General features: G+C 38.5%; 3 protein-coding genes and 1 non-coding gene across 7 annotated transcripts; 1 reads left to right on the forward strand and 3 right to left on the reverse strand.

Annotated features, from left to right (window-relative positions):
- Positions 1 to 15: 15 nt before the first annotated feature.
- Positions 16 to 11225, reverse strand: inavaa (innate immunity activator a). 3 transcript variants are annotated; one of them, XM_051902386.1, is made up of 10 exons: positions 11140 to 11225; positions 6006 to 6136; positions 5462 to 5595; positions 3642 to 3764; positions 3179 to 3410; positions 3010 to 3063; positions 2659 to 2884; positions 1911 to 2066; positions 877 to 1579; positions 16 to 762 (listed from the first exon to the last, which is right to left on the reverse strand). In XM_051902386.1, the coding sequence occupies exons 1-10, from the start codon at positions 11166 to 11168 to the stop codon at positions 670 to 672; spliced, it is 1881 nt and encodes a 626-aa protein (XP_051758346.1). In that variant the 5' UTR covers positions 11169 to 11225; the 3' UTR covers positions 16 to 669. The 3 variants fall into 3 exon arrangements, with proteins under 3 accessions (XP_051758346.1, XP_051758349.1, XP_051758348.1); XM_051902389.1 differs by lacking the exon at positions 11140 to 11225 and adding an exon at positions 10475 to 11039; XM_051902388.1 differs by lacking the exon at positions 11140 to 11225 and adding an exon at positions 10489 to 11037.
- Positions 11226 to 11646: 421 nt separating this feature from the next.
- zgc:195245 (uncharacterized protein LOC565483 homolog) lies at positions 11647 to 14658 on the reverse strand. The gene is made up of 5 exons (XM_051902396.1): positions 14394 to 14658; positions 13163 to 13190; positions 12828 to 12972; positions 12493 to 12637; positions 11647 to 11940 (listed from the first exon to the last, which is right to left on the reverse strand). Exons 1-5 carry the CDS (start codon positions 14532 to 14534, stop codon positions 11836 to 11838), a joined length of 564 nt encoding a protein of 187 aa, XP_051758356.1. The 5' UTR covers positions 14535 to 14658; the 3' UTR covers positions 11647 to 11835.
- A 361-nt stretch (positions 14659 to 15019) lies between these two features.
- On the forward strand, positions 15020 to 15412 carry LOC127518225 (small Cajal body-specific RNA 2). Its single transcript, XR_007931509.1, has one exon. It is a non-coding gene; the product is annotated as a small Cajal body-specific RNA 2 (non-coding RNA).
- Positions 15413 to 15514: 102 nt separating this feature from the next.
- On the reverse strand, positions 15515 to 16901 carry cfap276 (cilia and flagella associated protein 276). Of its 2 annotated transcripts, none has more exons than XM_051902398.1 (5): positions 16624 to 16901; positions 16388 to 16504; positions 16126 to 16241; positions 15809 to 15921; positions 15515 to 15706 (listed from the first exon to the last, which is right to left on the reverse strand). In XM_051902398.1, the coding sequence occupies exons 1-5, from the start codon at positions 16699 to 16701 to the stop codon at positions 15636 to 15638; spliced, it is 495 nt and encodes a 164-aa protein (XP_051758358.1). In that variant the 5' UTR covers positions 16702 to 16901; the 3' UTR covers positions 15515 to 15635. The 2 variants fall into 2 exon arrangements, with proteins under 2 accessions (XP_051758358.1, XP_051758357.1); XM_051902397.1 differs by having other exon boundaries at positions 15809 to 15969; positions 16624 to 16900.
- Positions 16902 to 17031: the final 130 nt, after the last annotated feature.

Consider the following 17031-nt stretch of genomic DNA (forward strand, 5'->3'; position numbering starts at 1 on the left):
TACAAGACATACTAGTGAGGATCTGTGAGATTGTTTATTAAAGTGTATTATAAATAATATAAAATATATTTCATAATTAGTGTACAAACATGAAGGAAAATATCTACATTTGGTATTATTAAGACTCACAGATGGATTATTATTACAATGCATATTACAGTAGCAGAGCAACACTTTTTGAAACATTTCACTAATTTAAAAAATGTGTTAGCAAAGGGGCAATATTAATTCACAAATAAAAAATAATATGGAAAAATAATATATTAATTCATAATGTGTTAAATTAAATAAAATAATGGGGAAACTAAGATATTACGTAATACTTTCATTATGAAGAATCGTGTACCAGACACAAATATATACTAAACGATGTCATTTCCACGAGGGCATTCATCAGTCATTTGCAAAAGTAAGCCACACTCTCCTGACATCAATAAAATTACCATTATATTATACATTCATCATAAATATCTGGCATGATGCCTTACAAGGAAGTCTTAGACTTGTAATTTAATCACAAATGTAGGCATATATGAAATTGAAGCGTATATTTTACTGGCTCAGCTCCAACTTGGTCAAAAAGTCTTGGTGAGAATTAACATAATTTTCACTATCAGGCTACATCAATGAGTCCATTGGCTCAATAAATAAAAACTACCTTCTACCTGGTTACACCTGACTCACAATCTCGGAGTCTTCCTCTTCGTACCACTGCAGCGGCGTTCCATCGGAAGCCCTTTGCAGAATCACTTTCTGAGAACCCTGGAAAGAAACACAAGACTGGTTCATTATTTAACTGCCAAGAACAGATTTCATTCATGATGCTTAGTTTAGGAAATTGGTACTGATAAACGCACATACTGTACACGTCTTTACCTGTTTTTGAGAGGGAACCTGGTGGTAGGGTGGCGGTTCTGGGCGCTTAATTCGAATCGATCCTTGTCGTTCAAGTGAGCGGTGTTTGGACACTGCTAAATTGTTTTTCTGATGCCAGGTTTTAAGCTCTCCTGATACCATTTCTCGTGGAAGCACCCGGCTGGGATGATTGGGGTATTCTCTCAGCGACGTCGTGCGGACCACCTTTGTGTACGGCGGTGGAGGCTTGAGAATCCGTTTGGGTGAAGTAACCTCCACTTGTTGGGGTTTATTACTATGCATGGTACCAGATTGTGAATTCGGTCCAAGTTGCAGCCTCCCCATGTCTGCCTGAAGTGGTGTCCTGTTGTTTATCTTCACTTGACTGGGGCCGGCCATGAGGTGAGGTGGGTTGTTGTTGTTGTTGTTGTTTTTGGGTGGGCTGTTGGTGTTGAGCTGGCCTGGTGCTTTATTTGGAGCAGTGCGATGGTAGCCGTATGGTGGCGGACAGGGTTTAGGTGCCTCAGTGGTTGTCTCTCGGCTGGAGGAACTGCTATATGAGGAAATGGAAAGCTCGGAGCTGCTGTCTTCAGAGCTGCACTGATATAAACGTTGAACGGAGTAGGCTAACGCAAAATCGGTCACTCGTCGACGTGGCAACTTGGTCCGGCCCCGTCCCAGGTCTGAGCTGGCCTTGGTCAATTCTGGTTTGCTTCTGGGAAGTCTGTTTGACAGGAGATAATATCAGATCAGTAAGGTAAACAATTTGCTATGATAAGCTCAGTGAAAAAGTACAAAATGGCAGATAGAATAGAAATAGAAATGTTGATCATTAATAAACTTAGTATCAATTAAAAATATTTCAATGCAAGTAAATTTGACTGGTTTCCCAAATATTTGTTTGTGTTATCTATTTATGTTTATCACATTATCAAGCCTTTAGCTTATCAACATACTAACATCAAACTCTATGGATATTAAGCTTTTATTAAAGATGAACAGCATTAATACAATGCTGAAATGCCAGTGGTGACTGTAATTTGTATATTAATTACCTGAAAGACTGTGAGAACTGTCGGCGCAGTGGCAGCTCTGGGGTGGAGGGGGCGCTGTTTGGCTGATTGTTCCGCACTGGCAGACTTTTAAACACAAACTGGGGCGCTGGAGGAAGTTCTGCCATTCTCATGTCTGTTGGTGAGCCTGTTGGACTGCTGCTGACACAGAGGAAGTGAGATCATTCATGAGATCATTATGAAATAATTATGATTATATACTGATAAATGTATCTAAAATAGACACTAATAGTTCTTTGTTACTTTGTTTTAACCTCAAACCAGCTTACTGTGTAACAACAAAAGCTCTTTGATTAGTAAAATCAAACCTGATTTGTTCAATAATGGTTGTGTAAAACATATCTGACAAAACACAGACCTGTGACCTATTACACTACCATTAACAAGATTGGGGTCAGTACATTTTTTTTTAAAGAAATGAATACTTTCATTCAGCAAGGATGTATTAAATTGATTAAAAGTGACAGTAAAAACATTTAAATTTTACAAAAGATTTCTATTTTTAAACAAATGTTTAAATTCAAAATTCAGCTTTTTTATTTTTCATCAGTAATCAAAAGATAAATAAATGCAGCCTTGCTGAGCATAAGAGACTCCTTTCACAAACATTTTTAAAAATTTTACCGACCCTAAACTTTTGAATGTTAACCAAATGCTCTGTAAGTCCCTATAAAACAGCTCTGACAACACAAAGTAAATGCTTGCATAAAGCTAAAATATCCCATAATACCTGGAGCGGCTGCTGCAGGCAGAGTGAGATGGTTTTTGTTTCTGGTAGGGCTGGTCCAAGCTGGATTCCTTCCATGGAGAGTTCTGGATGGGTGAAGCATCATAGTCCAGACTGGAGCTGGAGCTCGATTGCTTTGGGCCATTATTTGGTAAGAGTGTCAATCGCTGGATGCTACTGTCTGTAGAAGACCCCAGAACAGCCGGAGAAAAGGGAGCAGAGTCGGAATCTGTTGATAAAGGACAGTTTTTCGACATTAGCAACATTCTAGTAATCAAATGATCACATAAGATGGGGTGCAAAAGTTTGAGTTTAAGTTTATTTTAACCAGGAAATAAAGGGTCGCTCACTTACCATCATCCAAGGCAACAGCGTCAGACAGTGAGCTGTCATCAGACATACAAAGATCTGAAATGAAAACAAATAAGATTATTTTTTCATTAAAAAAAAATAATACAGTCAATCACTTTTGTAATGCTTACATTTAGATTATATGATAAACAATAGCTTCTGATTGGCTGACCTCTCTGTCTGGATGAATAGCAGGTCTGTGGAGAGACACAGCCGTGGTTGATGCGGTGTTTCAGTATCGCATCCTGCAGCTCTTTCAGCTTCTTCTCTTCACGTTTACACTGCTGCAGTCGGCTTTTCCTCACCGGTTTGCTGATGTGCTCCTCGAGGGAGAGCTTTCGGGCCGCCTCATAAATCTGCCGCTGCAGGGCGAGATCAGCCTCCAGCGCGTGCAGCTCAGACTCCTGGAGACAAACATTTTAGGGGGTAACCGCACGATTACAAGCTGAAAATGCTGAAACATGGATTAAACGCACCTTGTAAAATTTTTTTCCATATAAGTGGAATGGATTCAGTATAATAATAGTAATACCATGAATAATACCACTTAAAACTAGCCAGGTAGGGTCAAATAACAGCCAGTTGCAGTATAACTATTAAAAAAAAAATGTCTGTGTAGGAGCTGTGGCACGTACCTCGCCATCCTGTGAAATAAAACCCTCATCCAGTTTAAAAGCGGCTCCGATGCGTCGCCGGACCTTCGGAGGCTTCTCGTCAGGCAGGAGAGGGTAATCAGAGGGCAGTTTTCCAGTCAGCTCCTGTTAAAGCAAAGCATTTTAACCATGAGCAAACTCAAAGAAAAGCAATGACAAAGAAAACTAACTTTCTGTGTGTTACTCAATACAAAACGAAAAAAAATCTTTGAGCGAGCAGATGCTCGTCTTTATATTGTCGAAGTGTCCACTAAGGGGTTTCTATGGTGTAATGATTAGGCCCTTAAATCTTGTCCCTGCTTGGCCAGTAGTGAATGACAGACATGTGGGCTAACATGCAAAGAAGCATCTGTTTCTTGGCCATTGGCTTTAGTGCTTCTATTGAAGGGCTGAATTCAGAACAAGAGAAAGCCTGGATTAATCAGAGCAATCTGATTTACGCTTATGGGCCAGCTGACTTTCTTACTGAAATTTTCCTATCCTGTTAAAACTATGATACAATGCATAATTTTGTCTTAAAATGTGGTGAAGACTGTGGTGCTTCATCTGCTTTAAATATCAAAACCTAAAATTATTTTAGGTTAAGTCCATATATAATGCTCAAGTGCTTTTATGAGCAATGAGCAGAGCAGCTCTTCGATCACACAATAAAAGAGTGCATATGGTCCAGAGTGTGCGGCACTGCTCATATATGTATTGTTTATAAATCCTGATATGTGTGTCACAAGGTTTATTGATCAGACCTAACTGTTTGGTGCAAATGTATTGTGCTTGTATTAATTAAACTATGAAGAACAACGTATTGGATGCATTTTTTGTTGTTGTTGTTGTAAACCTTCCTGTGGTGGGGACAAAATTAAGGACATGTTCACCCGTCCCACCTGCAAATTACTGCTATGATACAATGTGTGATTAAATTTGCATGTAATACACAGTAGCGTTCAAAAGTTTGGGCTCATTAAGATTTTAATTGTTTTAAAGAAATTAATACTTTTATTTAACAAGGATGCATTAAATTGAACGTTCATAATGTTAAAAAAGATTTCTATTTCCAATAAATGCTGTTCTTTTTTTGAGCTTTCTATTCATCAAACAATCCTGAAGGGGGAAAAAAATGATCAGTTTCCACAAAAAAAAAAATATTATTAATGTTGAAAACAGTTGCGCTGCTTAAGAAATATTTCTTGATCATCGAATCAGCATATTAGAATGATGGTTGCTGAAAATTCAGCTTTGTCATCACCGGAATAAATTAGTTTTTCCAATTTATTTTTGATCAAATAAACTCAGCCTTGGTGAGCATAAGAGACTTCTTACCGAGCCTAAACTTTTGAACGGTTGTGTAATTGTTTTTCCTGATTAGAAGTCATTATGCTTCATTAGTTAATTAGGCCAAGGTTAAACTTCTCTGAACCAAGGAGCCCTTTTATGATCCCCCAAAGTGTTGCCAGACCCTGGTTAACTTTTCTTTTCAAATGAAAATGTTGTGATTTATTTTTCATGGCTTAAAACTCTTTATTGAAGAAATTTCTAAAGAGAAAATTAATGGAAAACATCATGTTGTCTGCTAGGTTTTCAAGCAGAAGTCACAATTCAAGATTTTTCCACAGACTATTTGTGATGGTTTGAGTAACCTTGGTTAGAATACTAAAAAAATATTTCATATATAAAGCGTCCATGCGGAGTATATTTACATTTAAATATAAGCCCCATGCTTAAAACTACAAAATATGGTTCATGATGTGTAAGAATTCAACAGAGATGGCAGCACTGATGGCTCATTTTCAGGAAGTGTCACTCACAGCCTCTCTAATGCAGAGTTTCTTGAGCTCCAGGACACACAGCTCCAGTCTGTCCTCAAGGGCCTGCTGCTTCAGCCTCATGGCACGTGTGTGAGTGCTCAGGTCCTTCACCGGAGACGTGGGGCTGTCTGGGCCTGGACAACACAAGAGAATTCATTACACAAGAGCACACATATATAGGGCACATTTTGCATCCTCTAAATGAAAATTACAATTCCTATGAAACATGGCCTAGCAGTTGGCCTGCCTTGATAAATTGAACTGTAGTACTCATGTGGGAAACAAGTCAAAACATCTGACTTTCCTCCATTTCCTGTGTTCTTTAGATTATCTATTGTTAAAATGCCAAAAAAAGGCCAAACAAATAAAACATTAAAAAGAAATTAACATTTAAACTAAACTAAAATTTGAGCTGTAGCGCTCATGAGTCATGAGCTATACTGATAAAAATGTCTTTTTGTGACTACACCACCTAATTTAGCTATATGCTTTCTGCTCCCTTCTAAATATTATTTATCATTAACATAGAAATGAAAGCACTCACCAGAGTTTAAAATGATCCCGCTATCAGAGTCACTGATCTCCTCCTTACAATCCATGTTTATTTTTGTAATTCTGCAGTTTTTGTTGAAAACCCCCCTAAAACAATATCCCAGATCAGTCTGCAGATGTGACCTGTTGATGGGAAAGAGAAAAAATTCAAATCCGTCGTTTGATTTCAAGCGCTCTCCATTTAATCTACTGCTCTCCAGTCCAGCAACCACTAAGTAAATTTGCCTTCCAAATAGTGGCTTGTGGCCGTGCGATTATGTAAAACAAAACCTTTAGAGGAGAACCCTGCACAGGCACCTCAGCGTCTCCTCAACATCTGACAAAGCAACTGGTCATTTGCCTATTTCAGTCTATGCACACATGAACACCCCCCTCCTCAAATGTTTGAATGTCTCAAAACACAATAGCCGCACGCCCGGAGTTGAACGCACACATGTGGGGGTCTTATTCCTCCCATACAGCACCATAGCAACCTGGATCACTATGACCAAGCAGGCGTGTGTGAATTGTGATGGAGTGTGTTTGGGGGAAAACTAGAAGTCAACAGATGGCAGAAGGGACTCTCCCCCTCCCAAAGGCTGCACCTGTTCTCTCCAAGAACCCCCTCTTTTTTCTTTCAGTGCCCACTCGCCGCAGCTTTGAAGTGGAACAATGTGTCCATGCTGATTCAGCTTCAGGCGGGAGATGCTGATAACTCAGATAACCGTGTCAGGGTTTCTCTTATTACCATGAAGAAAACTCACAGGCAAAGTTTTTCTAAAGGACTGTTAGGAATAACATTTAGGGATCTCAGACTGAGACGTCTCAGGTTTCGCAGCCTCAGTAGGGAGAAAGTAAGATGAGGAGATGCTGCTGTGACATTTACATAAAGTCATGTTATTGTAAAAGAACATGTTAAGGCACTGGGAAGAGTTTGAATGACAAATTGGATCCTCTTACAGATGTAAACGGAATCAAAGAATCAGGAAACTTTTGTGTATTTCAATTGATCTGTTTAAAGGGGAGGTTCAGCCCAAATGAGAGTGAGCAGACCCGTCATTTCATGTTCATTGACATGATTTGAGGAAGATATTGGAGTATTTGGAACAATGCTTTTTTGGAGTCCCATTACAAGTTACAGTAACCGTTATCAGACCCTGGGGACTCATTTATAAAGACGTGTGTAGTACAACAACGTACTGCAGAACAATTTACAAAACGTCCATATGCACATCAAATGTTTCTAAATGCATTTCACTAATGAATTAATCTCAGTGACAACAAACAATTGATCATATGGCAGTTAAAATGTTGCTCATTTGTGCATATAATAATGAATGAATATTGTGATTTCCTATTTATCGTTACAATTTCATAATCAGTGTTGTATTATTTTAATTACTTGTATAGAAGCGCAAAACGTTTGTACCGATGCTTTTAAGTTGGTTTTTGTATTTTAAATCTGTATTTTGTTCCTCACTTTTGACATAGGATGAAATCCGATTGAATGTGTGTTTTATAAATGGGGCCCCACGGTTCCTTATTATAACTAATGAGTGCTGGTGTCATCCACACAAAAATCTAGGACAGACATTGTATTTATATAAATGCTATTTTGGGGGAAATCTACTTGCCCACCCACATCACTAGGGACAACATCCCTGGTAATGAGTCAGTGTGGATCTTTATCATCCCTCTTCCTGAGCTCTGAGGAAGAAAATTTGACAGGATGTGATTGTGGCACTTCTGAAGGCTCCATCCTCATTCAGTTTTGTAACTCATGTGGATGGATCCAGCTCAGCACAATAGAAACCAGCCTGCTCCATCAGACACCCCGACGACTGAAAAAATACCAGCAAAGCTCTGTGTCAACAAGCCTGAGCGGCCAGTTGGCTGAGAGGACAGTATCTGCTGATACGACAAGACTTGGTAAGAGAGGGCAAAAGAAAGGCTGATGAAACTGCAGCGGGAATTAGGTCACTGTGACAAACTCTGCTTTATTAAATGAAAAGCAACTCCTTATTTTAGTTCACTCCAAAATTATAATTTTGCCATCATTTACTAACTCTTATGTCATGAGAAAAGACTTTCCTCCATGGAACACAAATAAAGAGATATTGATAACTGTGCTAGTTGCTCTTTTCCATACAGTTACAATGAAATTATGCAGGTACAACATCTTAAATTTTGGTCTTTTACTCACACAAAGCTATTGTATGACTTCAGAAGACTTTCAATATAGCACATGGGTTGAAGTTTATGACACATTTATGGTGCTTTTGAGTAAGTTTACGACAAGTGGAGGCTGAAACTTTCAAGCTTCAACAAAGACTGTATACACCAAGATGGTTCACTTCAATTACTATGAATGGGAGAAACTGCAATGCACAATATGGCGGAATAAGTCCCTGCACCTTCAAAGCTCCGGCTCCCATAGAAACTGTCTCAAGGTGGAATTACTGTAATTATGAGATTCCAACTTGTAAAAAGCGTTGACGTCCTCATAGAACTCATACACTCTAAATAATGCTGGGTTGTTTCATCCCATGTTTGGATCCAATATGGACAAACCCAACTGTTGGTTTAAATTAACCTGGTTCTTCATAAAACCAAGCGTTGGTTTAAATTATTTAAACCAACGTTTGGATCTGTCCATATTTGTCCCAAACATGGGTTGAAACAACCCAGTATTTTTAGAGTGTAATTACAACTTGTAAACTCAGAATTTTCTGAGAACTCCAACTTGTACCACCTGACCACTGCAACGTCACACGGAAACACTCAAAATGGCTTCAGCAGCAAAATGTAGTTAAGCAATTATCTTATAATATTTCTGTTTACTTATTGCAGAAAGATTGTGAAAGAAAAGAGCAATCAGCACAATCTTCAGAACTTCTCCTTTTGTGTTCCACAGAAGAAAGGAAGTAATACGGGTTTGGGATGAGTAAATGATGACAGATTTTAATTTTTGGATGACCCATTCCTTCAAACCCAGACTGCACTCACAAGGAGCTCCACCCTGAAAGCACATTAGGCCGGTCTTGATTACAAAGCACATTAAGCTCAGAAAAGCAGACAGGACGTAGTCTTCTCGACAGCGATCTCGGCAGCAGAAGGATAACACAACAGATCCACCCATCCTCTCGCGCAGTCAAGCGTAAAGATGAGACATCAGCGAATGAGGCCGTTTTCAGTAGTCTGCAATTCTCATGTGCCGTCTATTCCATCTCCGCCAGATTCCCCAACACCCTTTCCCATGAGCCTGTGGGGCTGTGATCTATTGGAATGCCTACCCAGCCAATTTCATTACCACTGCGGCCAGGTCTGGAATTCCCAGAGAGGGCCAGAGCTTGGAAAGTCTGACAGGAGACTTGAACGCGACCCAGAATGTATGCGGAGCCTGTTATTATAGAGATGCTGAATCGTGTGGACGCAGATGTTATGGGAGCGACAGAATTTAGTGTGATTTTTTTCCACAGCTGGTGCAAAGCCAAAAACCAGTTGAATGTTAATTAAGCCATGCAAAACATTGCATAGAGTGAGAGAGAGAGGGAGTGAAGAGACCTGAAAGACAGTCTTTGTGATTCCACTTCTCTCCTTTCATCATGCCACTCAGTGAAGATGAAACGATTAATCAAAATGCATGACAAAAAGCCTCTCAGAGAGGAAAACAACTTTAGCTAATAAATTAAATAAAGAAAAGTTTCTCTGCCAGTGTAAACACAGACTCGTTCTCCTTTATAAATGGAGATCCACTTTGCAATCTGTATTCCAGTACGAAGTCAATTAAGATATACCATGGACCTCTGGAAAAGAGATCAACCTTATAGGCCTAAGCCTTTATACAAATGGCAATGGCTGTGACTGTAGGTAAAATGTTTCTTCTAATTCACTTTTAACAGACCACAGAATGGACTGACCAATTTCAGTTTATCTGAATCTATGTTAAACACTTGCAAGCACTAAGAAATAAAATAGGTTTTACAAATACAGCATTCAAAAGAAAACATGTCTTTAGTCTGAATGTGTGGAGCTTGTGAAGACAAATGATAAATCACATGCGTTTACACTGTAATAAGCTTTCCATCTAATCAATCATAACACAATCATGCCGTCAACATCACAACCAACTCGGGGCCCATAAATATCATGCAAAATAGATTGTTGAACCGACATTGTTATAACTGCCATGCTTTGAAGGGTTGGATGACCTTACTAAGCAGAAATAAATCTGCACTAGTACATGCAATTAAATCATTAGCTTTATGTTTGTTGTAAACGTACTTTTAGGTGACAATATCAAGAAGAAAACGATTGCAATTAAAGCTTATCAAAATAATTTGCGCATGCCTTTAAATGAACGAGTTCTGGGAGCTATTGTGCAAATCTTTAACAAAATATAAATTCCATACATATGATAACACATCATGTGCACAAAAAAATGTTATACATATATAGTGTCATATAAATACAAATATTTACCATCTTAATCATACCTTTCTTTGCTCTATCCAGCCCAAAACACACCCTCCGTTCATTCCATTACCGCAGATGCGCGTGTGCCGGTGGACTCCACAGTGCGGCTGGATGTTGAGTCTCTACTCAAGCTAGCCAAAAGCCACTGGACTGTACCAAACAGTATCTTCGCAGGGGGGTGTGCCATATAGCTAAAACATTCTCCAGTTCGTATTTATGAAGTAACATACGTATTCAAATTAATAGACCCTCGCTTACAATTTTATAGATGAAAATTTTCAAATTATGCTTGTAATCAAGTTTAGAGGTAAAAAACTGGGCGATACCATTGAATATACTCCCTATCGCCAATGTTTGTCTAGATGCTTCGTGAGCGTGTGATCTTTTTGAAGGCAGCACACGCTTCTTCTGCTATAGGCGTGTCTAACAGAGCCAGCGGGAGAAAACCGAGACAATAGAGTTAAACAAGAGGACAGCTGGCGAATAGTCCTCTGGACTATATGAATAGTGTCTGAAATGGCACGCTGCCACAACTTGATTGTTTTCCTGCGTGGCAGCATGCCCGCTGTTACTGTTCAAAGTAATTTGCTGAAAGAGTATTTGACGTAAATGTCATCAACCTCTAAAGGTATATAAATTTTAAAAACAACATGGATGGAGTTTCTTCTTACAAACGTTTCTTTGTCGCTTTGCTTCCCATTTGCCTCCTGTTGTTACTTTTCTGATAAATGCGGGTTACGGCAGATGGTCAGGCTTTCTTTCCTCGTGCCTCTCTGTGAATTTAAAGATCAGCTAATTAAACAGGGACATTTCCATTTGAAAAGAAGTGTCCGTGGAGATTTCTCTCCCGACAGGCAATGTGCAAAAGTGCTACCTGTAAATGCAAAGGCAGCAAGACACAGAATCGATCTTGAAGTTCTAGGGAAAGAAGAAAGTTCTATCAATAGAACAAAAAGCCGTCAGATAAAAGTTCATTTTATGATATTCTGGTGAGATATGGTTGGGGATGCTAGGATGTTACCGTTCCCTTTTCAATATGAAAGTCAATAGGACTTGATCACTTGCTGGACAAACTGTATGCCCAATATGATATCAAAGTCATAGTATAATAACTCATTAGTATTTAGTTATATGCTCCTTTTGTAAAAGGGGGGGGGGAAAAAAAAAATAAAATATGGTAATATTACACAAGACATTAATAGCTTTATTTTGACTCAAATTTACAATAAATTGTACCTTAAATACAGTGCTTCATTACTAAACTACATTATAGCTGTACACCATTTCATTTCATAACATCAAAATATTCTATTATATGAAAACATTACATAGTAAAAATTACAAGGCGCATTTTCTCCACATATCCTTCAGTTTTGTTCTGTCAGCTGTATGCGGCGTAGATTCTCCTTCACTCGTACAAATTCTGGAACATTTTTCTCATCCTCTATGCGTCTTTGTTCCTCCAACTCATACTGTAGAGACATTTAAAACAGCAGTCAATGTTACAAAAAGCTCAAATATTACATGAAACTTCTGTTATTGGAGGAAAACATGCATAAACTGTCCACTCAAAACATATGGTCATCCAATTCACCCAAGACAATCAAATACCGCCATGCATCTGGCAAAACTCTTGAACTCCATTCTAGTGATGAGGAACATTAAAGGGTTAGTTCACCCAAAATGAAAGTCATGTCATTACTCACTCACAATCATGTCATTCCACACCCGTAAGACCTTCGTTCATCTTTGGAACCAATTAAGATATTTTTGATAAAATCCGATGGCTCAGTGAGGCCTGCATTGCCAGCAAGATCATTTCCTTTTTCAATACCCAGAAAAGTACTAAAAATATATTTAAAATGGTTCATGAGAATACAGTAGTTCAACTTTAATGCGGAATATCTTCATTTGTGTTCCGAAGAAGGTCTTACAGATGTGGAACAACATGAGGGTGAGTAATAAATGACAATTTTCATTTTTGGGTGAATTAGCCATTTAAATGGACAGAGATTGGTCAGTACCTCCTGCAGTTTCTGCTGTCTCTTACGGAGCTCCTGTTCCAGATCAGAAGGGGGTTGGAGGGCAAGTTCCTGCTCTCTGTGCAGGTCAAGTCTCCTCTGCTGTAACACGCGCTGCAATTCTGGTTTCTCCTCCAACAACAGCCCTCTGAGAACAAGGTCAGAAGCCTTTAGGTCACTTTAGTTTAGCAAACCTTGGAGTTTAGTTAAGAATAAATGCAGGTTAGAGTAGATTTAATATGATTTAATCTTAATATTCTTTCAACTATTATTGGCAAATGAAGTACGCTAACATAACCAACATAACCAGTGAACCTCATTTAGACATTTCTCTTCACCTCTTATGGCCAAGCAGAAGCTCCTTATGGAGATTGTGGCGACTGGGACACTCGCCGGGTGAGCCATTCAGTTTCCTGAATTGAATGAACTCATCTCCACTGTCTGTGCTCTGCTGTGACACAGGAGGATGACACACATATATCTCTAAAAGACAGAAAGGGGAAACATTTTGACTTGCCTATATGAATGTCAACAAATCCTGTGACTTTTAATGCCTTATAGTTTATATGAGAAGCAGACTGTAAGATGTATAAACCTATGCCCACACATTTGACACTGTTTATGACATATGATGCAATATAAATTCAAATCAAAGCATAGTCAGTGGCTGTACCTTTTTTGTGATGTCTGAATCCTGGCCGCTGGAAAAAGGGGGGGGGGATATGAACATTAATAAAAAGTACACGAGTTGCCCTTTAACACATTTAGAATGCAATTTAATGGAGTAACTGAGTGCAAACATGTCCATCCACCTGCTGATGAAAGCACAGAATCAAATCCGCTCAATGGACTGAGATGACATGCTCTGCCTCCTAATGCGTGTTGGCTTGATTTACTGACACAGAAGAATGAAGCAAAGAGGGCCATTGATAGCTTAACACTGAAGTGTCCTAAGGTTATTTTTGACCTCATGACTTCTGAAACACAGACTGACATTATACGACTCAGCCAAGAGGAAAGATGTTCAACCTGGGTTTCCTTAGTAAGCATTAAAGGTTATGTACAAACCTGGATAAATTGCGCAATAATCATTTTTCAGTATATATAGTTTACCACATCTTTACACATGAAAACCTACAGATGGAAGTGTTGTCTAAAGTTGCAGCATACTACTGTAATAAACTACAGGATCATTTTAGAAAGAGAAGTCCACCACTGAATGAGACATTAAGCTTCTGGGCATCCCGCCCACAGTAGGGTGTTTATAACTATGACTGGGATAAACCAGTTTACTCTAGTCCTATAGTGCCACACTTAGGGACCATCTGTGTGTGTCAGCCACACCAAAACACACCCATAGCTCACCTCCACACTTCCGAACCAACGCAACAGACTACTGTCTGAAATACACAACTCATACAAATCATGTTCACCATATTATGTAATAGTTTGTGATAAGTTCATCTAAACTAATTTACTGGGATTGAAGCCATTAAATTGGAGCAAGTTTTACTTTTAGTGTGAAGACTAACTGCATTACTAATTCAGCACAATTATTTCCAGAAGCCTCTTGATTCATGAAAGAGAATTGATTTTGGTACAACAGGCAGAGTACAAAGTCATGTTGTGCTCCAAGCAAAGAGGCTTCATAAAACTGCTGAAAGCAACAGTATATATGAGCTTCCCAATTGGGTTCCCATTGCTTCAAGTGTTGTTTTTACTTGAAATAAACAATGGAAAAGTAACTGGACACCAAATAAATTTACTTCCCACTCCTGCAACATATATAGATAAGCTATAAAAAAATACTGATACACTAAACTGCCATCTTTGAAAGAAATACTGAGGGTTCACCAAATATACTTAGGCTAAGTTATGTTACTACATTTCTAGGAAACGCTCACCTCAACGCACACAGCTGATTGCTTTTTTGTTGTGTTCAGGTCCAGCATTGTGCGGCTGGTGTCGAGACTGTGGCCTCCGCTCACTGTGTTGCTCTGTTTTTGTTCAGTAATGCTTGTTGCAGACATTACGTTCAAGCTCATTACGCCATTCCAGATTAACCTTTACCTATACGAGGCACGCAGGATGCCAGATTAACTAATTACCGCAGACAGACATCAGTGCTGATTTTAACTCTCTTCCTTCCTTAGAAACATCGACTCTTGATCTCTTTATTTCTTCATTAAGACAAAATGAAATTACCGAAAGACGTGCGTCTTTGCCAGTGAAAAAATTGTTAACAGGTGTCTGTTTTAAAATTAACAATAACCAACAGGTTAATCTCGTCTAAATTGCGTAGTTTTAGTCCCAGTTTATTCCTGAACGTTTAATTTACAAAATGCACTTAATTAATTAATTTAAATATATGAATATTCTAAAAAATATGTTTGTTTGTTTTAAATAATAAAAAAATATATAGCGCATGCTCCTCATATTTATAAAATGTTAGTTATTGACCACAAGAGGGCACTGTGATTTTTGGTGTTGTGGAAAAGTTTCCCATGATTCCAAAGTGCTACTTATATTGACGTCAACCAGGATGTGAGGTCATTGAGTGAATGTGTTTGTGTCGTGTGTGTGTGTGTGGAGAGCATGAGAGAGTGGTTGTTTGTGTGCATGAATGAATGAATGAATGTTTGCGTTTTGTGAGTGTGTGTGAGAATGAGACCTTTTTAAAAATCTACACCATGATCTTATTTGATCTTATCCGAGTTGTTGCCCTGCTTGGATACAGAGATGATAGTAACCGACTCGGGAGCTTCTGTAGCGATGATCGTGAGGCTTTTTTACTCAGGGCATCCACAGTTGAAACTGTGGTAAGACATGATGAATCGATCAGATATACTAGAGCAGGAAGGTGCTGGATCTTGGTCCAATACGCCCTGTTTGTTCACTGAGTATAACAGCGATTCTGATCTCACCATAACTTCTAACAAGTGAGTGCCTAAGGTCAATGAGCATCACGGAGCTGCACGCTAAACTTATTGTAACCTATTCATTTAAAAAAAAAGATCACACAAGCTTGTCTTCGTTTCTTTTATTTTTCGAGCCTTAGTACATGTAAATGCGGAGATTCATTATTTAACATCCAACTGGAAATACAGGTGGTCATCTTTACTTGTATAGGCTGCATTTGTATTGTGCTACGTAGAATAAAAACCGCCATCATGCTTACGTGAGTAACCTCGGTTTGTAGAAGCGGTGTGATGAGACTCTGTAAAAACAACACACAAAAAAAACTTTATTGATTTTTTTTTTTTTTATTTTTTTTTTTTTTATACATAATATAATCAATTTTTTATTGGTTAATTCTCACCTATGGACCCTTTAATACTGTATATAGAGGCTTTCTGGGGGTCGACCCACACTTTTATTCCTTTGTTGTTGGTCTCAGACACTGAATCTTCTGATTCTCTGTTTTTCAGTGTCCTGTGTGAAAAAGCATTACAATGGCTCGGAGATTCAGACTTACTAAGCCTTCAAAAAAAAAAAAAAGACATTTGTTTTAACTAAAGTACCAAATAAAAAGTTTCTTAAAAATGTGAAAGTATCTCTTTTTTTCATACAAGAAAACACACACACACACACACACACATATATATATATAGAGAGAGAGAGAGAGAGGGGCCTTACGCATTATCCAATGCAACACTTTCCATCTGCATCACGGTTTGACTTTTGTTTTGAAATAATCCAAGATGATGATCGTAGGTCGATTTTAGATGAATGTCCAGACTGTCCTTTGGTGTCTTGTAACAAAAATTTTAGCAGTCAATGCATTTCGAAAACACAGTTAAGCTTTGAACCAGAACATATTTGCGTTCATTTACTTTAGTTACATTAATTTTTAAGTAATAGTGGGTTCAAATCCCCTTTCGAGGTTGAATCAACTCACTGTAGTATCATAATGAAAGACATTTCGATGAGAGCTGGCCAGTGTTGTCGTGTTATGGAGTCTCCTCCAGGGTTCATCATTTTGGGCGAGATGGGTTGGCTTGTCATATGGCAATTTCTGACCAACGAGGTAAAAATTGAGAAATGTATATAAAAGTGTATAGGCCTACTCAAAAAGCAGGTATACGAACTAGATCTGTAAACTGATACAGTTTTAAAGTTCATATTTGTAATTACCTGAATTGCCTTATTCCCTGTGTATGTATAGTCGTTTTCATATCGCGGGAATGGAAACGGATCTCGTTCTTGTGGCATATTTCCAGAGTATCCAGATGAGTCTTATGGAATGTAACAGCTCGATAGTTTGGGATTTTTTTGACTTGCAACTTTGTTGTCCCTCCCACCGTTGCCTAGAAACCAACTGTGAGCTTCGTTTCTGTTGCACCACACAGCGCGAGGCGTAAATAAATGATATGCTTAAATTACAGACAAACGCATTTGGGTGTAAACCTATGTATTAACAGCTGTTTAACTGGTTATTAACCCCTTTGTTTTTTGTTTTTTTACAACAGCAAAAAAAAAAAAAAAGTATAAGCAATCAAATAGCCTACGCTACGTATAAAATGTTTCCCAAATGTAGATCAA

This window comes from Ctenopharyngodon idella, chromosome 8 (assembly GCF_019924925.1).
Source record: "Ctenopharyngodon idella isolate HZGC_01 chromosome 8, HZGC01, whole genome shotgun sequence".
Classification (NCBI taxonomy): domain Eukaryota; kingdom Metazoa; phylum Chordata; class Actinopteri; order Cypriniformes; family Xenocyprididae; genus Ctenopharyngodon; species Ctenopharyngodon idella.

Excerpts from the sequence above, each read along its gene's own strand:
- inavaa (XM_051902386.1), bottom strand. The coding sequence starts at position 11,168 with ATGGGAAGCAAAGCGACAAAGAAACGTTT. Across the intron at positions 3,411-3,641 it reads TTATTTCACAGGATGGCGAG|GAGTCTGAGCTGCACGCGCT; the intron begins GTACGTGCCACA and ends GTTTGTCTCCAG. Across the intron at positions 3,064-3,178 it reads CTATTCATCCAGACAGAGAG|ATCTTTGTATGTCTGATGAC; the intron begins GTCAGCCAATCA and ends TTTTCATTTCAG.
- cfap276 (XM_051902397.1), bottom strand. The coding sequence starts at position 16,701 with ATGCCACAAGAACGAGATCCGTTTCCATTCCCGCGATATGAAAACGAC. Across the intron at positions 16,505-16,623 it reads CAGGGAATAAGGCAATTCAG|AAATTGCCATATGACAAGCC; the intron begins GTAATTACAAAT and ends CTCGTTGGTCAG. Across the intron at positions 15,970-16,125 it reads AGTGTTGCATTGGATAATGC|GCTTAGTAAGTCTGAATCTC; the intron begins GTAAGGCCCCTC and ends TTTTTTTTGAAG.
- zgc:195245 (XM_051902396.1), bottom strand. The coding sequence starts at position 14,534 with ATGAGCTTGAACGTAATGTCTGCAACAAGCATTACTGAACAAAAACAG. Across the intron at positions 13,191-14,393 it reads AATCAGCTGTGTGCGTTGAG|CGGCCAGGATTCAGACATCA; the intron begins GTGAGCGTTTCC and ends CCCTTTTTCCAG. Across the intron at positions 12,638-12,827 it reads CTTCTGCTTGGCCATAAGAG|AGGGCTGTTGTTGGAGGAGA; the intron begins GTGAAGAGAAAT and ends CCTTGTTCTCAG.